Genomic DNA, 16626 nt, shown 5'->3' on the forward strand with positions numbered 1-16626 from the left:
AGCAATTTATACCCTTAATCTCCCCGGATCCTAGCCTCCCCACCCCTACAACCTTGCAGGCTGGTAAGGCGTAACCCCCCCCCCCCCCCCCCCCCCGCCGCCAGATACCACGTAGATTACATGAAGTAACGTATGGAAAGTGCCTGATTCCGCTTCCAGGGGACATTTAACGATGTCTGGAGACACGCGTGGTTGTCACACTCGGGGGAGCGGATTCATCCGGTAAGTAGGGGCCAGGGATGCTGCTAACACCCTGCAATGCATCGGGACAGGCCCCCCAACACAGAATCATCTGGCCACGAGGTCACTAGCGCCGAGGTCGAGAAACCGTGGCCTTGCTTGCAAGTCGATTTGGAGCTCCTAGAGGGCAGCAAGTGTGTCTTCTCCGTTTCTGTATCTTCCTTGGGGCCTGTCATACAGCGTGCAGTCAGTGAGCGAGTGCAGGGTTGAGCTGAAAGGTTAAGTACTGGCAGAAGAGGTGGCATGGGTACAGTGGGTGGGAAGAGGGGTGACCGACTAGAAAAACTCACTGTCATGGAGCGGGGTTGCACACCTAACTGCATTAGCATGGCGGCTTCCTGAGTGATGAGTCCGATTTGCAAAAATCAAATTGGTTCTAAGCATCCTAATCAGATTGTTTTAAATGCTGGCGATCGAGGGGACCCTTCGAGAACTTTCTAATTTTTTTTTTTTTAATTTTTTTTTTTTCAACTTTTTTTAAATTTACTTTTGGGACAGAGAGAGACAGAGCATGAACGGGGGAGGGGCAGAGAGAGAGGGAGACACAGAATCGGAAACAGGCTCCAGGCTCCGAGCCATCAGCCCAGAGCCTGACGCGGGGCTCGAACTCACAGACCGCGAGATCGTGACCTGGCTGAAGTCGGACGCTTAACCGACTGCGCCACCCAGGCGCCCCTCTAATTTTTTTTTAATGTTTGTTTATTTTTGAGAGAGAGAGAGAGAGCAGGGGAAGGGGGGAGAGAGAGGGAGACACGGAATCTGAAACAGGCTCCAGGCTCTGAGCTGTCAGCACAGAGTCCGACGCAGGGCTCTAACCCACGAACTGTGAGATCATGACCTGAGCCGAAGTCGTACGCCCAACCGACTGAGCCACCCAGGCTCCCCTGTAATGTTTATTTTATTTTATTTTTTTTTTCAACATTTTTTATTTATTTTTGGGACAGAGAGAGACAGAGCATGAACGGGGGAGGGGCAGAGAGAGAGGGAGACACAGAATCAGAAACAGGCTCCAGGCTCCGAGCCATCAGCCCAGAGCCTGACGCGGAGCTCGAACTCACAGACCGCGAGATCGTGACCTGGCTGAAGTCGGACGCTTAACCGACTGCGCCACCCAGGCGCCCCATGTAATGTTTATTTTTGAGAGAGAGAGAGAGAGCAGGGGAAGGGGGGAGAGAGAGGGAGACACGGAATCTGAAACAGGCTCCAGGCTCTGAGCTGCCGGCACAGGGCTCACACTCACGAACTGCGAGATCACAACATGAGCCGAAGTTGGATGCTTAACCGACTGAGCCACCCAGGTGTCCCTCAAGAGCGTTCTAGAACTGAGCGACCCCCCTTGGAGCCTCTGCCCCAGGACCCTGTCACAATGGGCTGGAATGACAGAGTCAGGTTTTCTGCCTCCTACAAATCTCAAGAATGTTGTTTCTTTTTCCCACCACCAACCCGCACCCCAGACCCTGGCCAATATTTACAGAGCCAAATGGCAAAGAGTCTAAAAGTCTCATTACTGGACAGCGGTGGACTGGCTGGCAGAGCAGATCAGGGAGCGGAGACAGCTATTTTTGACTAGTTGATGGGCGGTCACGTGGATAAGGGCCTGGCCGTGTCCCTTGTGAACTTCTAGAAGGCAGAGCAATCCAAACTGGGGCCTGGCATGAGGCATCCTGGGTCTTCGGAAAGGTCGCTGCATGGGACATGCTGAATGTTCTCATTGTGGCATGGGGACTGATCCAGTGTGATATCAAAGGAAGTGGCAAATCTCGGCCAAGAGGCGTGGCCACAGCTAATCCTGTGGGCAAGGCCCTTCAGGGGAGGAAGCTTGGGCCATAGAACACCTACTGCCCTCAGATGGGCAGGCAGGTTGTATGTGACAGGACCCCAGTGCTTGGGCAGGCAGAGTGGGGTGTTCAGGGAGCAGGGCCTCTGGTGGGTGTTGGACCGTGTAGGAGACAGTCCTGGGTTCAAATCCCAGTGCCTCCACTTATTAGTGGCATTCGCCTGTGAGTTGCTCATTCCCCAAATAGATGTTGAGGCGTGCTAGGAGCTGTTTGCTCCCAAGCGTGGGAGACCACACCCAAAAGCTCGCAACCCTAAGACCATGTGGAAAGGGCAGAACTGGAGACGTCTGAGGCATAATGGGAGCCCAGAGGATTAGCACCTAATCTGGGTGTGGGGAGGTAGAGGTGGGGCCGTCCTAGCAAGGCCTCCTGGAGAACCTGACACCTGAGCCTGAAAGAGTGAGCAAGCGTTAGAAACAAAATGGCGGCAGAAGGTTCTGGGCTAAGAGAACAGTGTGCCCGAACTCAGAGAAGAAGGTTTTCTTGAGAGGAGTTAGAATGTTTTCCGCTGTAAATAGCAGAAAGCCCAGCTCAAAGTGTCTTTCGCAAAGGGAATGTATTGGCTCATGTAATTGAGAAGTCCTAACAGTGTGGCTTTTAGGGAGGGTTCCACACACCAGCCAGTGCTATCAGCTGTAAGCTCCTCCCTCTCCTTTTATTTCTGGTGGTGAGGGCTCTTTCCCCTTTCCTCATCAAATTTTTAAAAAAATATTTATTTATTTATTTATTTATTTATTTGGGGGAGAGCGCAAGCGGGGGATGGGTGGAGAGAGGGGGACAGGCAGAGGGACAGGGGGACAGAGGATCCGAAGCGGGCTCTGTGCTGACAGCGGCCAGCCCGATGCAGGGCTCGAACTCACGAACCATGAGAATATGACCTGAGCCGAAGTCGGACGCTTAACCGACGGAGCCACGCAGGCGCCCCTCTCCATCATTCTTGAAGAAAAGAACTTCTTTTCCAGAAGCTTCCAGCAGTTTTTTTTCTTCTGTATCACTAGTCTGGATTGGGCCACTCGTCCATCCCTAAAGTAATCGCCCTGACCAGGCAGTGGGTTGTACAAACTGACGGAGCCTTTCAGGGCTACCTTAGGAGCTGGGTGTGTGCATGTGTGAGTGTGCACGTGTGTCTGTGTCAATCCCCACCAAAGCACACGATCAAGAAATTCTGGTAGGAGGAGATGCCGAGAAGAGGAACCGTAAATGTCCACTGCAGCCAGCATTTACTGAGTGCCTACTGTGTGCCCAGCTCTCTGGAGCTGCTTTTCGTTTGAGGTGACCTTGACACCTTGGGGACTCATCTAACGAGCAGTCGGATCCATGGGCTGGATGCTCACTGGGGAGGACTCTGGAGAGTCTGGGCCAGCCCTACCTCTGCAGGAGTCCAGAACAGTAGGCAGAGCAGTGGGCCCAGGATGAGGCCCTGGGGAGCACCCTTATTGAAGGGGCGCATGGGGTAAAAGGATGCCAGGAAGGCACCCAAGAAGGAACATCAAGAAGGAGGTAGAGGAAGTCACAGCGGCTAAGGAAGGGGGTGTGGAGAAGGGATGCGTGACCCGTGCGTCAGGTGCACCACGTGAAGAAATGGGGGGGTGCGGCCAGAGTCATGATGATGACCGCTCCCACTTTTGAAGCTCTCCCGATTCTCCAGGCTCTGTTCCAAGTTCTGAGTGCCCTCACAACCGCTCTAGAGTCTGTCCCATGGAGGTCTTTATTTCACAGACGAGGATGCGGGAGACCGACTTGGCCAGGGGCCGGTGAAAGACCTGATGGAGGCAACTAAGGTTGTGCCAGTGTGGTGACCTTGATGCCCCCCATTTCTTCTGGGCATCCTCCTTCCTCTGGTCGAAGAAGGCTAATGAGCATAGTCCGCCCAGCCCCTCTCCAGTCTCGCCGATTGGCCCAGGGATGATCACGTGACTTTATCCAAGTCAATGGCCTGCAGGCCCGGGACTTTTAGGGGAGAGGAGCTCTATTTCTTCTGTGCTAAGTACCCAAGATGGGATGCCGCGAGGCCTGGAGCTGCTGCAGCCATCTTGCAGGCATGAGGGTTTTAAGGCTGTCGGAGAATAGGGACAACACAGGATGGGAAGTGGAGCTGAGCCGAGCCACAGAGAGAGCTGGACGACAGTGTGGGAGTGAGCTCCACCTCCAGCTGTAGCTGAAGCCTTTCTTGTTACTAAACTAACATGTCAGCGAGCCAATAAACTCCACTGCTTGCCTCGTTTGGGTCGGGCTTTCTGTCATTAACTGAAAGCCAACTGCGTCAGTCACCTATGGCCACAATCAGGCTGCGTAACAGACCACCCCCGGTGGCTAAAGCAATTGAGCTCACGAGACTGGATTTATGTTTAGGTTGAACTGGGCTGGGAAGCTCTTCTGGTCTTGGCTGGGCTCACACAACACGTTGGGCGGCCGGGATGACGGGAACAATGAGGCCACACTCCAAGGCCCCGGTGGAAGGACTTGTGCCACTGTTGATGGTTTGTCGCAGTAGCTTTCAGCAGTCTAGGATAGGTGTCTGAGAGGTGGTGTGTGGTACCGATGTAGGGTCGGACTTTTCCTACAAACGCAGGAAATGAGGAGCATACGAGAGGTCAGGTTTGCGGGCGGATTGTCCCTCCACTTGAATTTGTGTGATGCTTCCTTGAGGTGAGATTCAAGCAATGTTTTTATGGCAGGAGGCAGGGGGCCTGTTTGTGTTAAGCCCTGTGTGTCTCCTGCATAAGCACTGACTGGTTGACAGGCTCATTCTTTTGTGAATTATCCCTTCCTCTGTCACCAATAATCTAGGTCAGGCCTGAGCAGGCGGGCACATCCTTGAAGCAGCTGCCCACGCGCTGCCAGGCAGAAGAACCGTTCAGTTGAGCCTAGATTGAATTGTGGAACCGTCAGCAAATCAATTGTTGCGTTAGATTTCAGGGTGGTTTGTGTTGAAGCAATAAATATTTGATGGAGTAAACTACAAAATGAAACTTAAAAAAATTATTGTAATTTAAAAGCATTAGTTTCCTGCTATAACTGAGTGTCTGGGAATTCACTAGAACAGCACAGGAGGGGTCGAGGATGCTGGCCAGAGAGCTGGCCCCAGGGGAAGGCTTTTCACTGCTTTGAATGGTAACCACAGATGCGTGGATGTTCCATGATGTGGGGTGCCCAGGTGGGGACTCCCAGTGGGCTCCAGGATGTCAGGCCTTCAGGGTTTGTTTTTGTTTTTTAATGTTTATTTATTTGAGAGAGAGAGAGAGAGAGGCAGATTGTGAGTAGGGGAGGGGCAGAGAGTGAGGGAGACACAGAATCCGAAGCAGGCTCCAGGCTCCGAGCTGTCAGCACCGAGCCCGACGCAGGGCTCCAACTCACAAACCACAAGATCATGACCGGAGCCAGAGTCAGACACTTAACCAACTGAGCCACCCAGGCGCCCCTGTTTTTGTTTTTTTGTTTTTTAAGTTTATTTACTTATTTTGATGGGGGGGGGGGGGAGCGGGAAGGGAAGAGAGAAGGAGGGAGAGAGAATCCCAAGCAGGCTCCACACTGTCAGCACAGAGCCCCACGTAGGGCTCAAACCCACAAACCATGAGATCATGACCTGAGTCGAAGTCAAGTTGGACGCTCAACCGACTGAACCACCCAGGCGCCCCAGGGCTTGGGAGTTTCAACTGCCCACAGCTCAAGCCCCGAGCTGGAGGGCATCTCTAGAAGCACTTCAGTGGTTGCTGTTACCCAGTCACCGGGCTTGCTCTGGTCTCCCCCATCCTGATGGAGCTTTACAGGTTGTAAACCATTTCCCTGTCTTTTATGTCGTCCTCTAGATGCAGTAAAGCTCTCCATGGACCATTTTTATAGGCAGATTGCGTCTGGAGAGAATAGGCGTCCCCCCCAAGGCCGCGGAGCCCGCCAGTACGGTACATCCAGCTCCCTGGATGGCCAGTGGAGGAAGACAGTCATAGCTGATGTTCACAGCCGCTCACAGCCGGCTTCCTCGGCTCGGACGACTTCACGCCAGCCCTCACCTCACCGCACTGACGTGGCGCTTACCTGTCGGTGGGTTGGTGTTTCCCACTGTCGTTAATCCTCCTGACAGCAGGGACTGCCTTCACTCGGTGTCCCCTCACCCGGCACCACGCCTGGCTTGATTGGGAGCTCGGATGGTGTTTGAACATCAGTGTGGAACATCATTACCATTCTCAAGCCTCCTGTCTTCATCTTCCTCCCCCCCCCCCCCCGCCTGCCCCCCGCCACGGACGCTGACACAGGGAGGGGCGTGTGGCATTCACTGCCTCAATGTACCCAAGCCTCCCTCCCCACAGCTGTAAAATGGGAATGATGGGGAGGGAGATCTCTTAGCCCAGAGCCTGGCACAGAAGAGGCACTTAATAAATAACGTCTGTAAAAGTCTATGATGAGGACGATTCATTCCGGGACATGATTTAAGGGTTATACACTTGATCTCAAGGGGCGAGGGGTTACCGTCACCCCCTTTTGGCTAGGTGGGATGTCTGTATCTCCTCCACTCTCCCCCAAGCCTGTGGAATTACACTCCCTAACCCCCCCCCCAACCCCCCAGGCACCTGCAGCAGGTGTCTTCCTGGGCATTGGCAGCGCGGCCGGAGGCCACGTATCTGAGTTATGCGTGTGACACCCTGCGCACCTTGTGGCTGCTCAGGGGACATTGGCCCCCGCGGTGGCCACCGACACTTCTGTCTCTCCTCCCTGTCTTCGGCCTCCGTCTCCCCATCTAACAGGGAGGCCACACAGCCACCCCACGGGGGACTGAGGCAGAGTTCAAAGTGTGCCTGCTTCCACCATCTCTGAGACTCTCCTTGGAAAACACCCAGAGGGCTCCTTCCCGAGGACGATACCGTCGTCCATGGGCTTGATGGAAGCCTCCGGAAGGCCCCCGCATTCCCTGGCTCCAGGCACCATCTGAGCACAAGTCCGTGGGAGAGACAGTGCTGTCTTCACGTGCTCCGAAGGGCTGGCGACCGGACCAGTGCCGGGAATCCAGGTGCGGTCCCTCTCCTGCCACCAAGTGGCTGTGTGACCCTAGAACCTGTGACAGGCAAAGAGGGGAAGAACACTGAAGCGGGAGGGTTTGTCCGGACGCCCTGAGGTCAGGACTGAGAACCGCTCTCCTTTGGGGGTAGGCACCAGAACCTTCATCTGGCGCACCGACGAGGTACAGGTCCACCCCGGAGGGGGTGGGGGGCCGTGGCCAGTCCCGGACCTACCTCGTCTTTCTGCGCCCCTCCTTCCAGCTGGTTCCACCAGGTGGGGTTGGGGAAGGGGAGGATGCGCCCCTGGTTGTGCGTGGGTGCGTGCACGTGTGCGTGCATTCCTCGGTGCGGGGCTCCACATGCCCCCCTCCTGCCCAGCGTCCGTCCGTCCGTCTGTGGGGAGGCTCACACCCCGCGGGCCCGGCGCTGGCGGCGAGGAGGTTTTTAGGAAGACGTGAGCCACCCCCTCGCACCCCTCCCTGACCCAGAGCGCCCCCAAACTGGCCCCGCACGCGCACCTTTCAGACTTTGTAGCTGTTTTTATTATTAATATTATCTTTTCCTTTAAGCATCCCTTTAAGGGTGAAATGAAATCCAACCATTTACAGAGAAAATGATTTCAGAATGTACATATTGATTTTCCCTTACAAAAAAAATAATACTATTATCATTGGTGTCCTTAAATTATACATTTCCCAGGGCCCTGCCTTCTGCTTGGGGAAGTCCTGTATCCCCTCCCCAACTGTCACCTTTGCCCCCAAAGCTCTCCCACACCTGCCCCTGGGAATGGACATGACCTGTGGGCCGGCTGAGCCTCCTGAGTCTAGAGGTCATAGGGCCAGTGGTTCCCAGGGAAAGACACCTGGTTATGGCGACAGGGCCAGCAGTGTGCCCGCCCTCACACATTCACAGTTTGGTTTCCTTTCATACTGGGGGAGTGGCCCGGGGCTCCCCTGCCCGCCCCCCCACCCCCCACCCCCCAGAATTCCCAGTGTATGAATGTGAGTATATGTGAAACTCTTCAACCCCACGCCTTGCCCCCCGCCCCCACCCCCACTCTTCTGATGGCTGCTGTCTCCACCCAATGGCCAGGTCTCCACTCGGCAGTGACCACGAACAGGGTTCTGGGTCTGAGAGGGAAGGTGGGTCCTGGCAGATCTGAGCTCCTCCCCTCTTCCTTCCCCTGCCCCGGAGCTGGTGAACTGGAGGCCAGGGACCCCTGCCAGCCTGGGGAGGGGGCATGCCCATAGCAGCCGAGGGTGCCAGGGGCACGAGGTGAGGAAGCCCTCAGGAGGGAGGCCCTGGGCTGGGACTCAGGCATGATTCAGGAGCCCCCAGAGACTGCCTGCCCCCAGAGACTGCCTGTCCATGGGGTGAGCAGAGGTGGCTCTGGGTTGGCCCCGGTCTGGGTTGGCCCAGAGCCACAGGGACATCCTGATTTCTTTTGCCACTTCTCAGATCCAAGAGGGGCTAGCGGGACTGCTGTAACTCCAAGGGAGGGGTTCCCTCAGGGCACCCTAAAGACTTGCTTGGGGTGGGAGACTGGAGGCCATAGGGCCCTGCCACCTGATTCCTGCCTGCCTGCCTGCCGGCCAGCTCCCCAGACCACACCCACGCCAGACAGTTCTCTGGACAGAGCTGAGCCAGAGGAGACCCCCTCCCCTTCTGGCCCGTCAGGAAACCCCAACAAGACCCCCAGAGACAGTCCTGGCTGGAGGCTGGGTGGGATGGGATGGAAGGATATGGTGGGGACCAAAACAGGCTGGGGAGGTAGTGAGCTCTCAGCTGTTCAGCCCTCGGGCCCGGAGGATTCTCATTCCTTGGACTGAAAGACAGACAGACAGACAGACCCCGCATCCCCCTTTACCCTTGCTTGCTAGGCTCCCCGAGGGCTTTGCACCTCCGTCACTTTGGGGGAGCTGTGAGGGGCTGTGGCCACAGGCTCCAGGTCCCGGGGAAGGGGAGGCCTGGGCCCTGCCCCCACATCCATACAGAAGCATCTATTTACAGGGACACCCCAATACAGACACACACAAGTACGCACCAAACATGCACACATGCCCATAAATACACACACGCACACACAAACATGTCCCGCTCCACAGGCAGGCTCTGCATCCTGGCATGGCTGGGTGAACATCTGTGGGGGCCTCAGGAGGGCGGTGTCTCACCCCTCCTTCAACTGCAGGCTCTCACTGCCCCCCCACCCCCCAGCTCTGGACTGGCAGTGAATGGGGGCAGGAGCAGGTGCGTCTAAGAGCTCTGAACTTGAGAGGAGGATCCTAGGACTGTGTTAGTCATTCTGACGCTCTCTCCCCATGCCCCTCCCTCTGTGCCAAAGATGCTCCTGGTCTCCGTGCTCTCCTCCTTCCTTTACTAAGAGGACTCTCAAGCTGAGGCTGGGCATGTGGCTGAAGACTCCCTTTCCCAGCTTCCCTTGCAGCTGCTTGTGACCACGTGACTAAGACCCGGCCAGTGAGATGCGATCGGAAGTGACCATGCCATGCTGGCTCATGCCCTTAACGGGAAAGGACATGTGCTTCTCTTGCCCTTCTCTGCTTCTCCCAGGCTGGGATGCACATGTGATGGTGGGAGCTGAAGCCACCGCTCTGTCCAGAACTGGAAGGTGTGTATGTGGGAAAAAGCAGAGCTGCCCTACTGGATCTGGACCATCTCCCTCTGGACAGTTAAGCTAGAAACAAGCTTGTCTTGCTTAAACCATTGTGTTTGGGGGCCTCTTAATGGCAGCAGCTTAGAATCTAACCAATACATCCCCTGCCCCCATGAGATAAACTGAGGGGAATGAGATGACATAACTGACCTCAAAGTCCTTCCTGGTCCCAGGCAGCCTGTGGGCCCGTCCTGGCTCTAGCCAGCCCCGAGCAGGGGCACAAGGGTGACTCTATCAGAGACGGTGGAGGGCTGGGGCTGTGGGTCCCAGTGGGAAGGGGTGATGGGGAACCTCTGCCTCCCCTAGGCCCCCTCCCAGGCCGGCTTGACGGTCCAGCCTCCGGCTCCCATCCCACCCCGAGAACTGGAGTCTTGGCCTTGCGAGGGCTGAGCGGGCAGCCCACAAGACGACAGTATAAAAAGAAAGACGGAATGTCAAGGCCAGGTTTGGAACCAAAAGCAAGACTCCCCGGGCTTCGGCAGACTCCAGGCCCTACCCCACGGGTGCTATCCAGCGCAGGGGTGTCCTGCGGGCAGAGCTCTCTGCTCCCTCCGGCTCAGCCCTTCCGAGGACACTGCGCTTCCTCCCAGCTGGATGCTCCTTTACATCCCTCCCACCTTGCTGTCCCCTCTTCCTCCTGCACCCGAATGCACCCATTTACAGAGCCCCGGGACCTCCCGGCCTGCCCACCTTCCCGCTGCAGGTCCAAAGCCCCAGGAGGCCCAACGGCAGGTTTCTCCCCGGCCGGGGCCGCAGCTCCCACGTGGCTGGCCTGGGGAGCTTCTCCTGCGGGTCCCCTTCCCCGACCCTGCCCGCCCTCCCTGGCTACCCAGTAACCGTCATGCACTCTCCGTTGGCACCTCCTGGCCACAGCACTCTGGGTGGACGGAAGGGCTGGACTCCCCTCTCCTGACGAGGAAGGATGCTTTGTGAGCTCACAGGCCTGGCCCTGGGTTCCCAAGGGCTCGGTCCTCTCGGGAACCAGGCAGCCGGCAGAGGGAGGCAGGGAAACAGCAGGAGGGGCTGCCGCCACCCCCCCACCCCGCCCGCCGGCTCTTTGAAGATCTCGCCGCCTTAGCCTTCGACCACATCCGATCTGCCCCTGGCGGGCGGCCTTCCCTCGGGCCCCCTGTTCCGCCGCCCACCTTCCGCGGTGCTCTTGGGCTCCCGGTAGGGGTTATCCAGCAGGTAGCGGAACTGGGCGTAGTTGCTGAGCAGGTACTTAGGGGCGTACATGTGTTCGCTGGGGTCGGCCGGCGGGTACTCCTGCCGCGTGCCGTCGAACCAGCCGCCCGTGCGGATCAGGCTCCGGATGTAATTGAGGTCCCGCTTGTCCTCGTAGTCGCCCCAGCGGGGGAAGTCGCCGTTCTGGGCGGACACGAGCTTGAAGTAGATGCCCTCGGGCGTGAAGCACCAGGAGCAGTGCCAGCCGGCGAAGTGCAGGGGGCTGCCCAGCGACCACTGCACCAGGATGTGGCCGGTGCGGTTCTCGTACTGGCGGAAGTTGGGCATGGTGTAGTACTGGCGGCGGCGCAGGCGGATGCCGTCCAGCCCGTACACCGTCTGCAGCATGTCCACGGTGCAGCCCGACACCACCTCCAGGGTGCCCGGCTGCTTCCAGAAGAAGCCGTAGAGCGACTTGCGCATGTGGAAGGCGAAGGGCTCCGTCCAGCCGTCGTACAGCTTGAGGAAGAGCACGCCGTCGCGCGCGGGGATCTCGTCGGCGTCGTCGATGATGAAGACGTCGTCGGGCCGCAGGTTGCGCAGCCGCGACACGCCGTCCTGCGTCAGGAAGGTGCGCAGGTAGTCGTCGGCGATCCAGCCGTCCTGCCGCCCGCCCAGCGGGAAGTGGTCCAGGAAGACGTAGAGCACCTTGTGCCGGATGTACTCGAAGGTGCCGTTGGTCAGCATCTCGCGGAACTTGAGCGGCCGCGGCTCCCCGTACGCCGTGAAGTTGGACTCGCACACCACGAACGCGTCCACCACGTCGCCCAGCTCGTGGAAGCGCACGTCCAGCAGGTCGAACTCGTGGTTGACGTTGATGGCGTTGATGACCCGCCGCGGCACCTCCCGGGGCACCAGGCGCTCCTTGGTGGGCAGGTTGGAGTACTGCACCACGGTGGGCACGCCGCAGCTGGGCCCGTGCCAGCCCGGGAGGCACACGCACTCCACCCACTTGCGCCGCGCGCCGCGGGCCCCGGGGCGCTCGCGGGTGCTCAGCAGGTGCCGCGCGGGGCCCCGGGCCGAGGAGCCGTCGGCGCCCTCGGCCTTCTCGTCGGGCCGCCCCGACGGGGGCTTCTCCAGCATCTTGGTGCCCGGTTTGAAGCAGACGCCGCCGGCCTTGGTGCGGACGAAATACTCGGTGGTGTCCTCGGGCAGCACGAAGTCCACCCGGTGGAGCTCCTCGGTGGCCTTGCTCGGCGACAGGGGCTGGAGCAGGGGCGAGTGGGAATAGAGCGGCGTTCGCAGCAGGTCGGGGCTACCCGGCTCCGGGCTGGCCTGGGGCGTGACGGGGGCATTGTTCCAGAAGAAGCTGGACACGAGGTTCGGGCTGAGGGAGGCCAGTTCCCGGGGGAAGGTGACATAGGACAGGGTCTTAAAGAAGTGCAGGAAGGAAATGAGGCACAGGCCGGCCATACAGAACATGAGAAAGAGCTTGTAGCGTCTCATCTTCATTCTGCAGTAAAGAGGGAGACAGCAGCCGGGTCAGGGGGTCTGCAGACCCGGGTGACCAGAGCCCGAGGCCCCTCTCCTAAGGAAGGGAGCCTGAGGAAGCCTTTGCCGCCACCGTGTCTGTGAACGTCCTGGCCAGTGCCTGGCGCCCTTGCATGAGGTCACTTCCTGTCCCCCAGAAGTCTAGCCTGGGAATCCCACTCGCTGTACCAAGTACCCCTGGAAGCCCCCCAGCCCCACCCCATCAAGGAAATTCCCCTCCTGGCTCTGGACCTCCTCCCTGTTGGCTCAGCCCTGCCGCCCCCCCCCCCCCCCGACACTGCCAGGTCAAACACCCCCCCCACCTCCCCTGCAGTCTGATCTTCTACCCCGCCTGCCCACCCTGACCTGACCAGCTGCACCGCTAGGCTTTGCTCCAGCAGCAACAACACCCGGCAGGGCTGAACTTGCCCCCGGGGGGGGGGGGGGGGGGCGCTCCCAGGCCCCAAGGGAGGGAGTGCAGCCGCTGCCGACTTGCCCCCCACCCCGCCCTGCCCCGGAACCGCCCAGGGTGCTGTTCTTTTTTTCCGTTGGTGTGGATATGTTGACACATCAGTTCCTTTTCACTGAAAAATATTCACAGGCCTCAAGGAAACACATTGAACTCTAACACACTTAAGAAGGGTAAGTACAGGTGCCCGTTTCACTCCCCCCTCTCCAGACCGGTCTCCCCACACAGCTTGACCTGTCTGACGTGTGTTGCTGGGTTTTATATGCAACATTTCTGTTCTTGCTTTCCTATTTTTCGTAAATAGTATCATACTGGACACTAAGCGCACTCGAGTTGTTTTCCCCAATCAATGACAGACGAAACAGACTTTCGTACCAGTAGTTAATAAATCTGCCATTTCCTTTTATTTTTTTTTAAATTTTTTTTTCAACGTTTTTTATTTATTTTTGGGACAGAGAGAGACAGAGCATGAACGGGGGAGGGGCAGAGAGAGAGGGAGGCACAGAATCGGAAACAGGCTCCAGGCTCCGAGCCATCAGCCCAGAGCCTGACGCGGGGCTCGAACTCACGGACCGCGAGATCGTGACCTGGCTGAAGTCGGACGCTCAACCGACTGCACCACCCAGGCGCCCCTGCCATTTCCTTTTAAATCCCACATAATATTCCACGGTTATTTTGAATGAATCACTGTCTATTCATGAGTGAGTCATGACTACAACCATTCTCTATTCATTTATGCAGTGTGATTTATCGATTCGTTTGCTTTTATTTATTTATTTATTTAGGAGAGAGAGAGCACCAGCAGGGAAGAGGGGCAGGGGGCAGTGGGGGGAGAAAGAGAGAAAGAGAATCTGAAGCAGGCTCCTCCTTCAGTCGGGGCTCGATCCCATGACCCTGGGATCGTGACCTGGGCCTAAATCAAGAGTGGGACGGTCAATGGACTGGGCCACCTGGGTGCCCCAATTTTATCAATTAGTTGACGGCTGGGGAATGGACAGCCTTGTATATTGTCTTTTACAGTTTAAGTAAATGTTCCAGACACTCCTCACTCGGTCTCCCCTAGGGCTAATGTCTTATATATCACCATGGTACATTTGTCATAACTAAAAAATGGAAATGGCCACATTACTATTAACTAAAGTCCACACTTTATTCAGATGTGCTACTTATCTCGTGAATGAGCCTGTGTAGCGCGACGGCACTTCTGACTGTAAGTGTCCAGCTCACTTTGTCCCGGGGGGGCCCAGGGAGGCGGGCAGGCAGGCTGGAAGCTACACCCATTTGGCCCAGTAGGACCAACGACTTGGTTGGATGATCTACAGGGTCGCTGGAGGGGCTAGGACAGAAACCCGGGCTTTGGCATCTGGTGTTTTCATTTCCCCTTCCGTAGATCCCTATGAGTGAGACACTGCCCTTCCACCTAGAACATTCTTTCCCTTAAAATGTTCCTTTCTGTGGCTTCTCTTCCCTTCTCCGGGTCATTTGGGCGCCTTCCTGCCATACTCTGCCCTCCACTTCCTAACTCTGAAGGCAGCAGGGTAGAAAGAGGCACACTTGTCTTCAAACTTCTGTGACCTCAAGAACAGCTCACCATCCTAAACGTCAGTTTCTACACCTGTGAAATGGGTACAGTGTTCCTGGTGGGCAGCAGGTGCTCAATAAACTTCCATGCTTTCAATGCTGGAAGATTCCAACGTTAATTTTCTCTAAGCTGCGCGGTCGTAACGCACAGAATCATGACATGTTTGACCTAGAAAACATTTTAAGAATCACCTCCTTCAATCCTTTAATTTTCTAGAGGAGGAAACCAGGACCTAGGGGGCTTCAGGGACCTGCCTGAGGTTACAAAGCAGGGGCAGGAACCCGGGTGGCTTGACTCCTGTGCTACACCCCCTTCCCGGCCTCACCTTGGTGAGGAGTCCTGAGCAAGCTAGTGAGAACAGTGGGGTCGCCAATCCCACTGGCCAGGGTACTTGTGCTGTCGGGTCCAAGGGGACCCACCTCCTCTAGTTTGAATGCCTGGGCGCTCCTGGAGCCTGCCCAAGGGTGGCCTGCACAGCTGACTGCAGACAGGCAGGACAATCGGGGGTGGGGGCCTGACCTCTGCTAAATGTCAGCTTGCCCTAGGGCCAGGGTGGGAGGGGCCGGTCTCCACTGGCTTTTGGGAAGACAGGAGGGGCTGCCCCTTGGCAACCTTCTGAAGCAGGTCGTCTGGGCTCCTCTCTCTATCAGGGATTCCAGCCCTACTCTGGCCAAGTGAGACCAGAAAGACCAGGTCAGCAGGGTGGGTGCAGGGGCAGAGGGGTGAGGCCCGATTCAGGCGGGTAGATAGGAGTTCTTGCTGTGGCGGACACCAGGCAGAAGGCAACACTGAAGACTGATGTCAGCACAGCGGAAGCCTCCACGGTGACCCGCCAGAGGGCTTTGAGGACCTACTCAGGCAGCCCTGATCCTTCTGGCAGGCTATTTCCACCCCCGCCTTGGAACCTGCCTCCGTGGAGCACACCCCGATCCTGGCCCCCGCTGGACTGAGCTGGCCCATGAGCCGTGGAGGGCAGGGTCAGGCTGCCACTCAGACTAATTCCTGTAGCCGAGGTCACACTGACCCAGCTGCCCCTCGGTTCCCGGGCCAGGCTGGCTTTCAGGATCTCGTTAACGCCTGGCCAGATGTGCCCTGCGGAAGACGGACTCACCTGTGCCTGGGATCCCCCTTTCACGGGGGCTTTCAGCGGGCGGCCCCCTGATGAGGCCCGGGCCTGGCTTGCTGCTGGGAATGAAGGAGCTGAGTGGGGCTCCTGTGTTGCTCCGGCGGCTGAGGAGACTCAGGTGGTCGGCCTGGAGCAAGCCAGTGCCTCACAGACCAGACTTCCTGTGGCGCCTTCGCTTCTGGCTTCACTCTTACTCTTCTTGTCCTGATCCCTTCTTGTCTTCATGTATTTTGAAAAGTGCTCCAAACACATTTTTTTTTTTTTTTTGACTGAGTGGCATATAAATAGGAAACTGAATAAATAAAGCATCGGCACCTATGGTCTCCTGTCTCATCCACCCTGGGAGGCTACTGTAACCACCCATTTCACAGATGGGGAAACAGACTCGGAAAGGTGACGAGACTTTTCCCAAAGGACGTTAAGCAGGTGGCGACGTCAGGACCCGAACCCACTTCCGCTCTCATGCCAGCACCTCTCTCCCTCCTTACGGCCAAGGCTAGATCCCTCCAGGTGGCCCAGCTGTGAGCGAAATCCATGGAACCAAACTAGGCCCCAGCTGACAGCATTTCTACCTCTGTCCGAACGCCTCTTCGAGAAACACCCAGCGGTAACAATAAAGCTGATGGTCACTGACGCTTACAAGCCAGCGATTGTCCCGAGCACATTACACACTTGACCTCACTGGATCCTCTCAACAGGAAGCAGGTGCTATGCTATTGCCATCCCCATTTTACAGATGAAGAGACTGGGGACAGAGAGATGGTATAATTTGCCCACTGTCACACAATTCGGGAGGGTCAGGCTCCGTGGGATCAGCTATGGTAAACCTGTCCTGAGCCCCCTCCATCTGCCACACTCAACCCAAGTAGGGTGACACTCATGAAGAGTCTACTGGTGACCCAGTGGATGGAACAGGCACCGTCGCATCTGACCCACACGCTACCCCACAGGCTGCTCACCCAACCCATATCTTCCATTCACTCAGCGACTGCTTATCAAGAGCCCGCTATGT

The 16626-nt window shown here is 57.2% G+C and overlaps 1 protein-coding gene and 1 long non-coding RNA gene across 7 annotated transcripts in view; one reads left to right on the forward strand and one right to left on the reverse strand.

Moving 5' to 3' along the window:
* Window positions 1–100: 100 nt before the first annotated feature.
* On the forward strand, window positions 101–6473 carry LOC131518823 (uncharacterized). The gene is made up of 2 exons (XR_009265296.1): window positions 101–222; window positions 5888–6473. It is a non-coding gene; the product is annotated as an uncharacterized LOC131518823 (long non-coding RNA).
* Window positions 6474–8659: 2186 nt separating this feature from the next.
* MGAT3 (beta-1,4-mannosyl-glycoprotein 4-beta-N-acetylglucosaminyltransferase) overlaps window positions 8660–16626 on the reverse strand; it is a 56205-nt gene continuing 48238 nt past the window's right edge. For 4 of the 6 annotated variants that reach the window (XM_058741229.1, XM_058741230.1, XM_058741233.1 and 1 more), the window contains one exon: window positions 8660–12420. In XM_058741229.1, the coding sequence (XP_058597212.1) occupies window positions 10818–12419 (1602 nt within the window). In that variant the 5' untranslated portion in view covers window position 12420 and the 3' untranslated portion in view covers window positions 8660–10817. Of the gene's footprint in view, window positions 12421–14813; window positions 15158–15599; window positions 15823–16626 lie in introns of those variants that run through there. The other 2 variants (XM_058741231.1, XM_058741234.1) reach the window with 2 other exon arrangements.

The sequence above is a fragment of the Neofelis nebulosa genome, chromosome 8 (genome assembly GCF_028018385.1).
Source record: "Neofelis nebulosa isolate mNeoNeb1 chromosome 8, mNeoNeb1.pri, whole genome shotgun sequence".
NCBI lineage: Eukaryota > Metazoa > Chordata > Mammalia > Carnivora > Felidae > Neofelis > Neofelis nebulosa.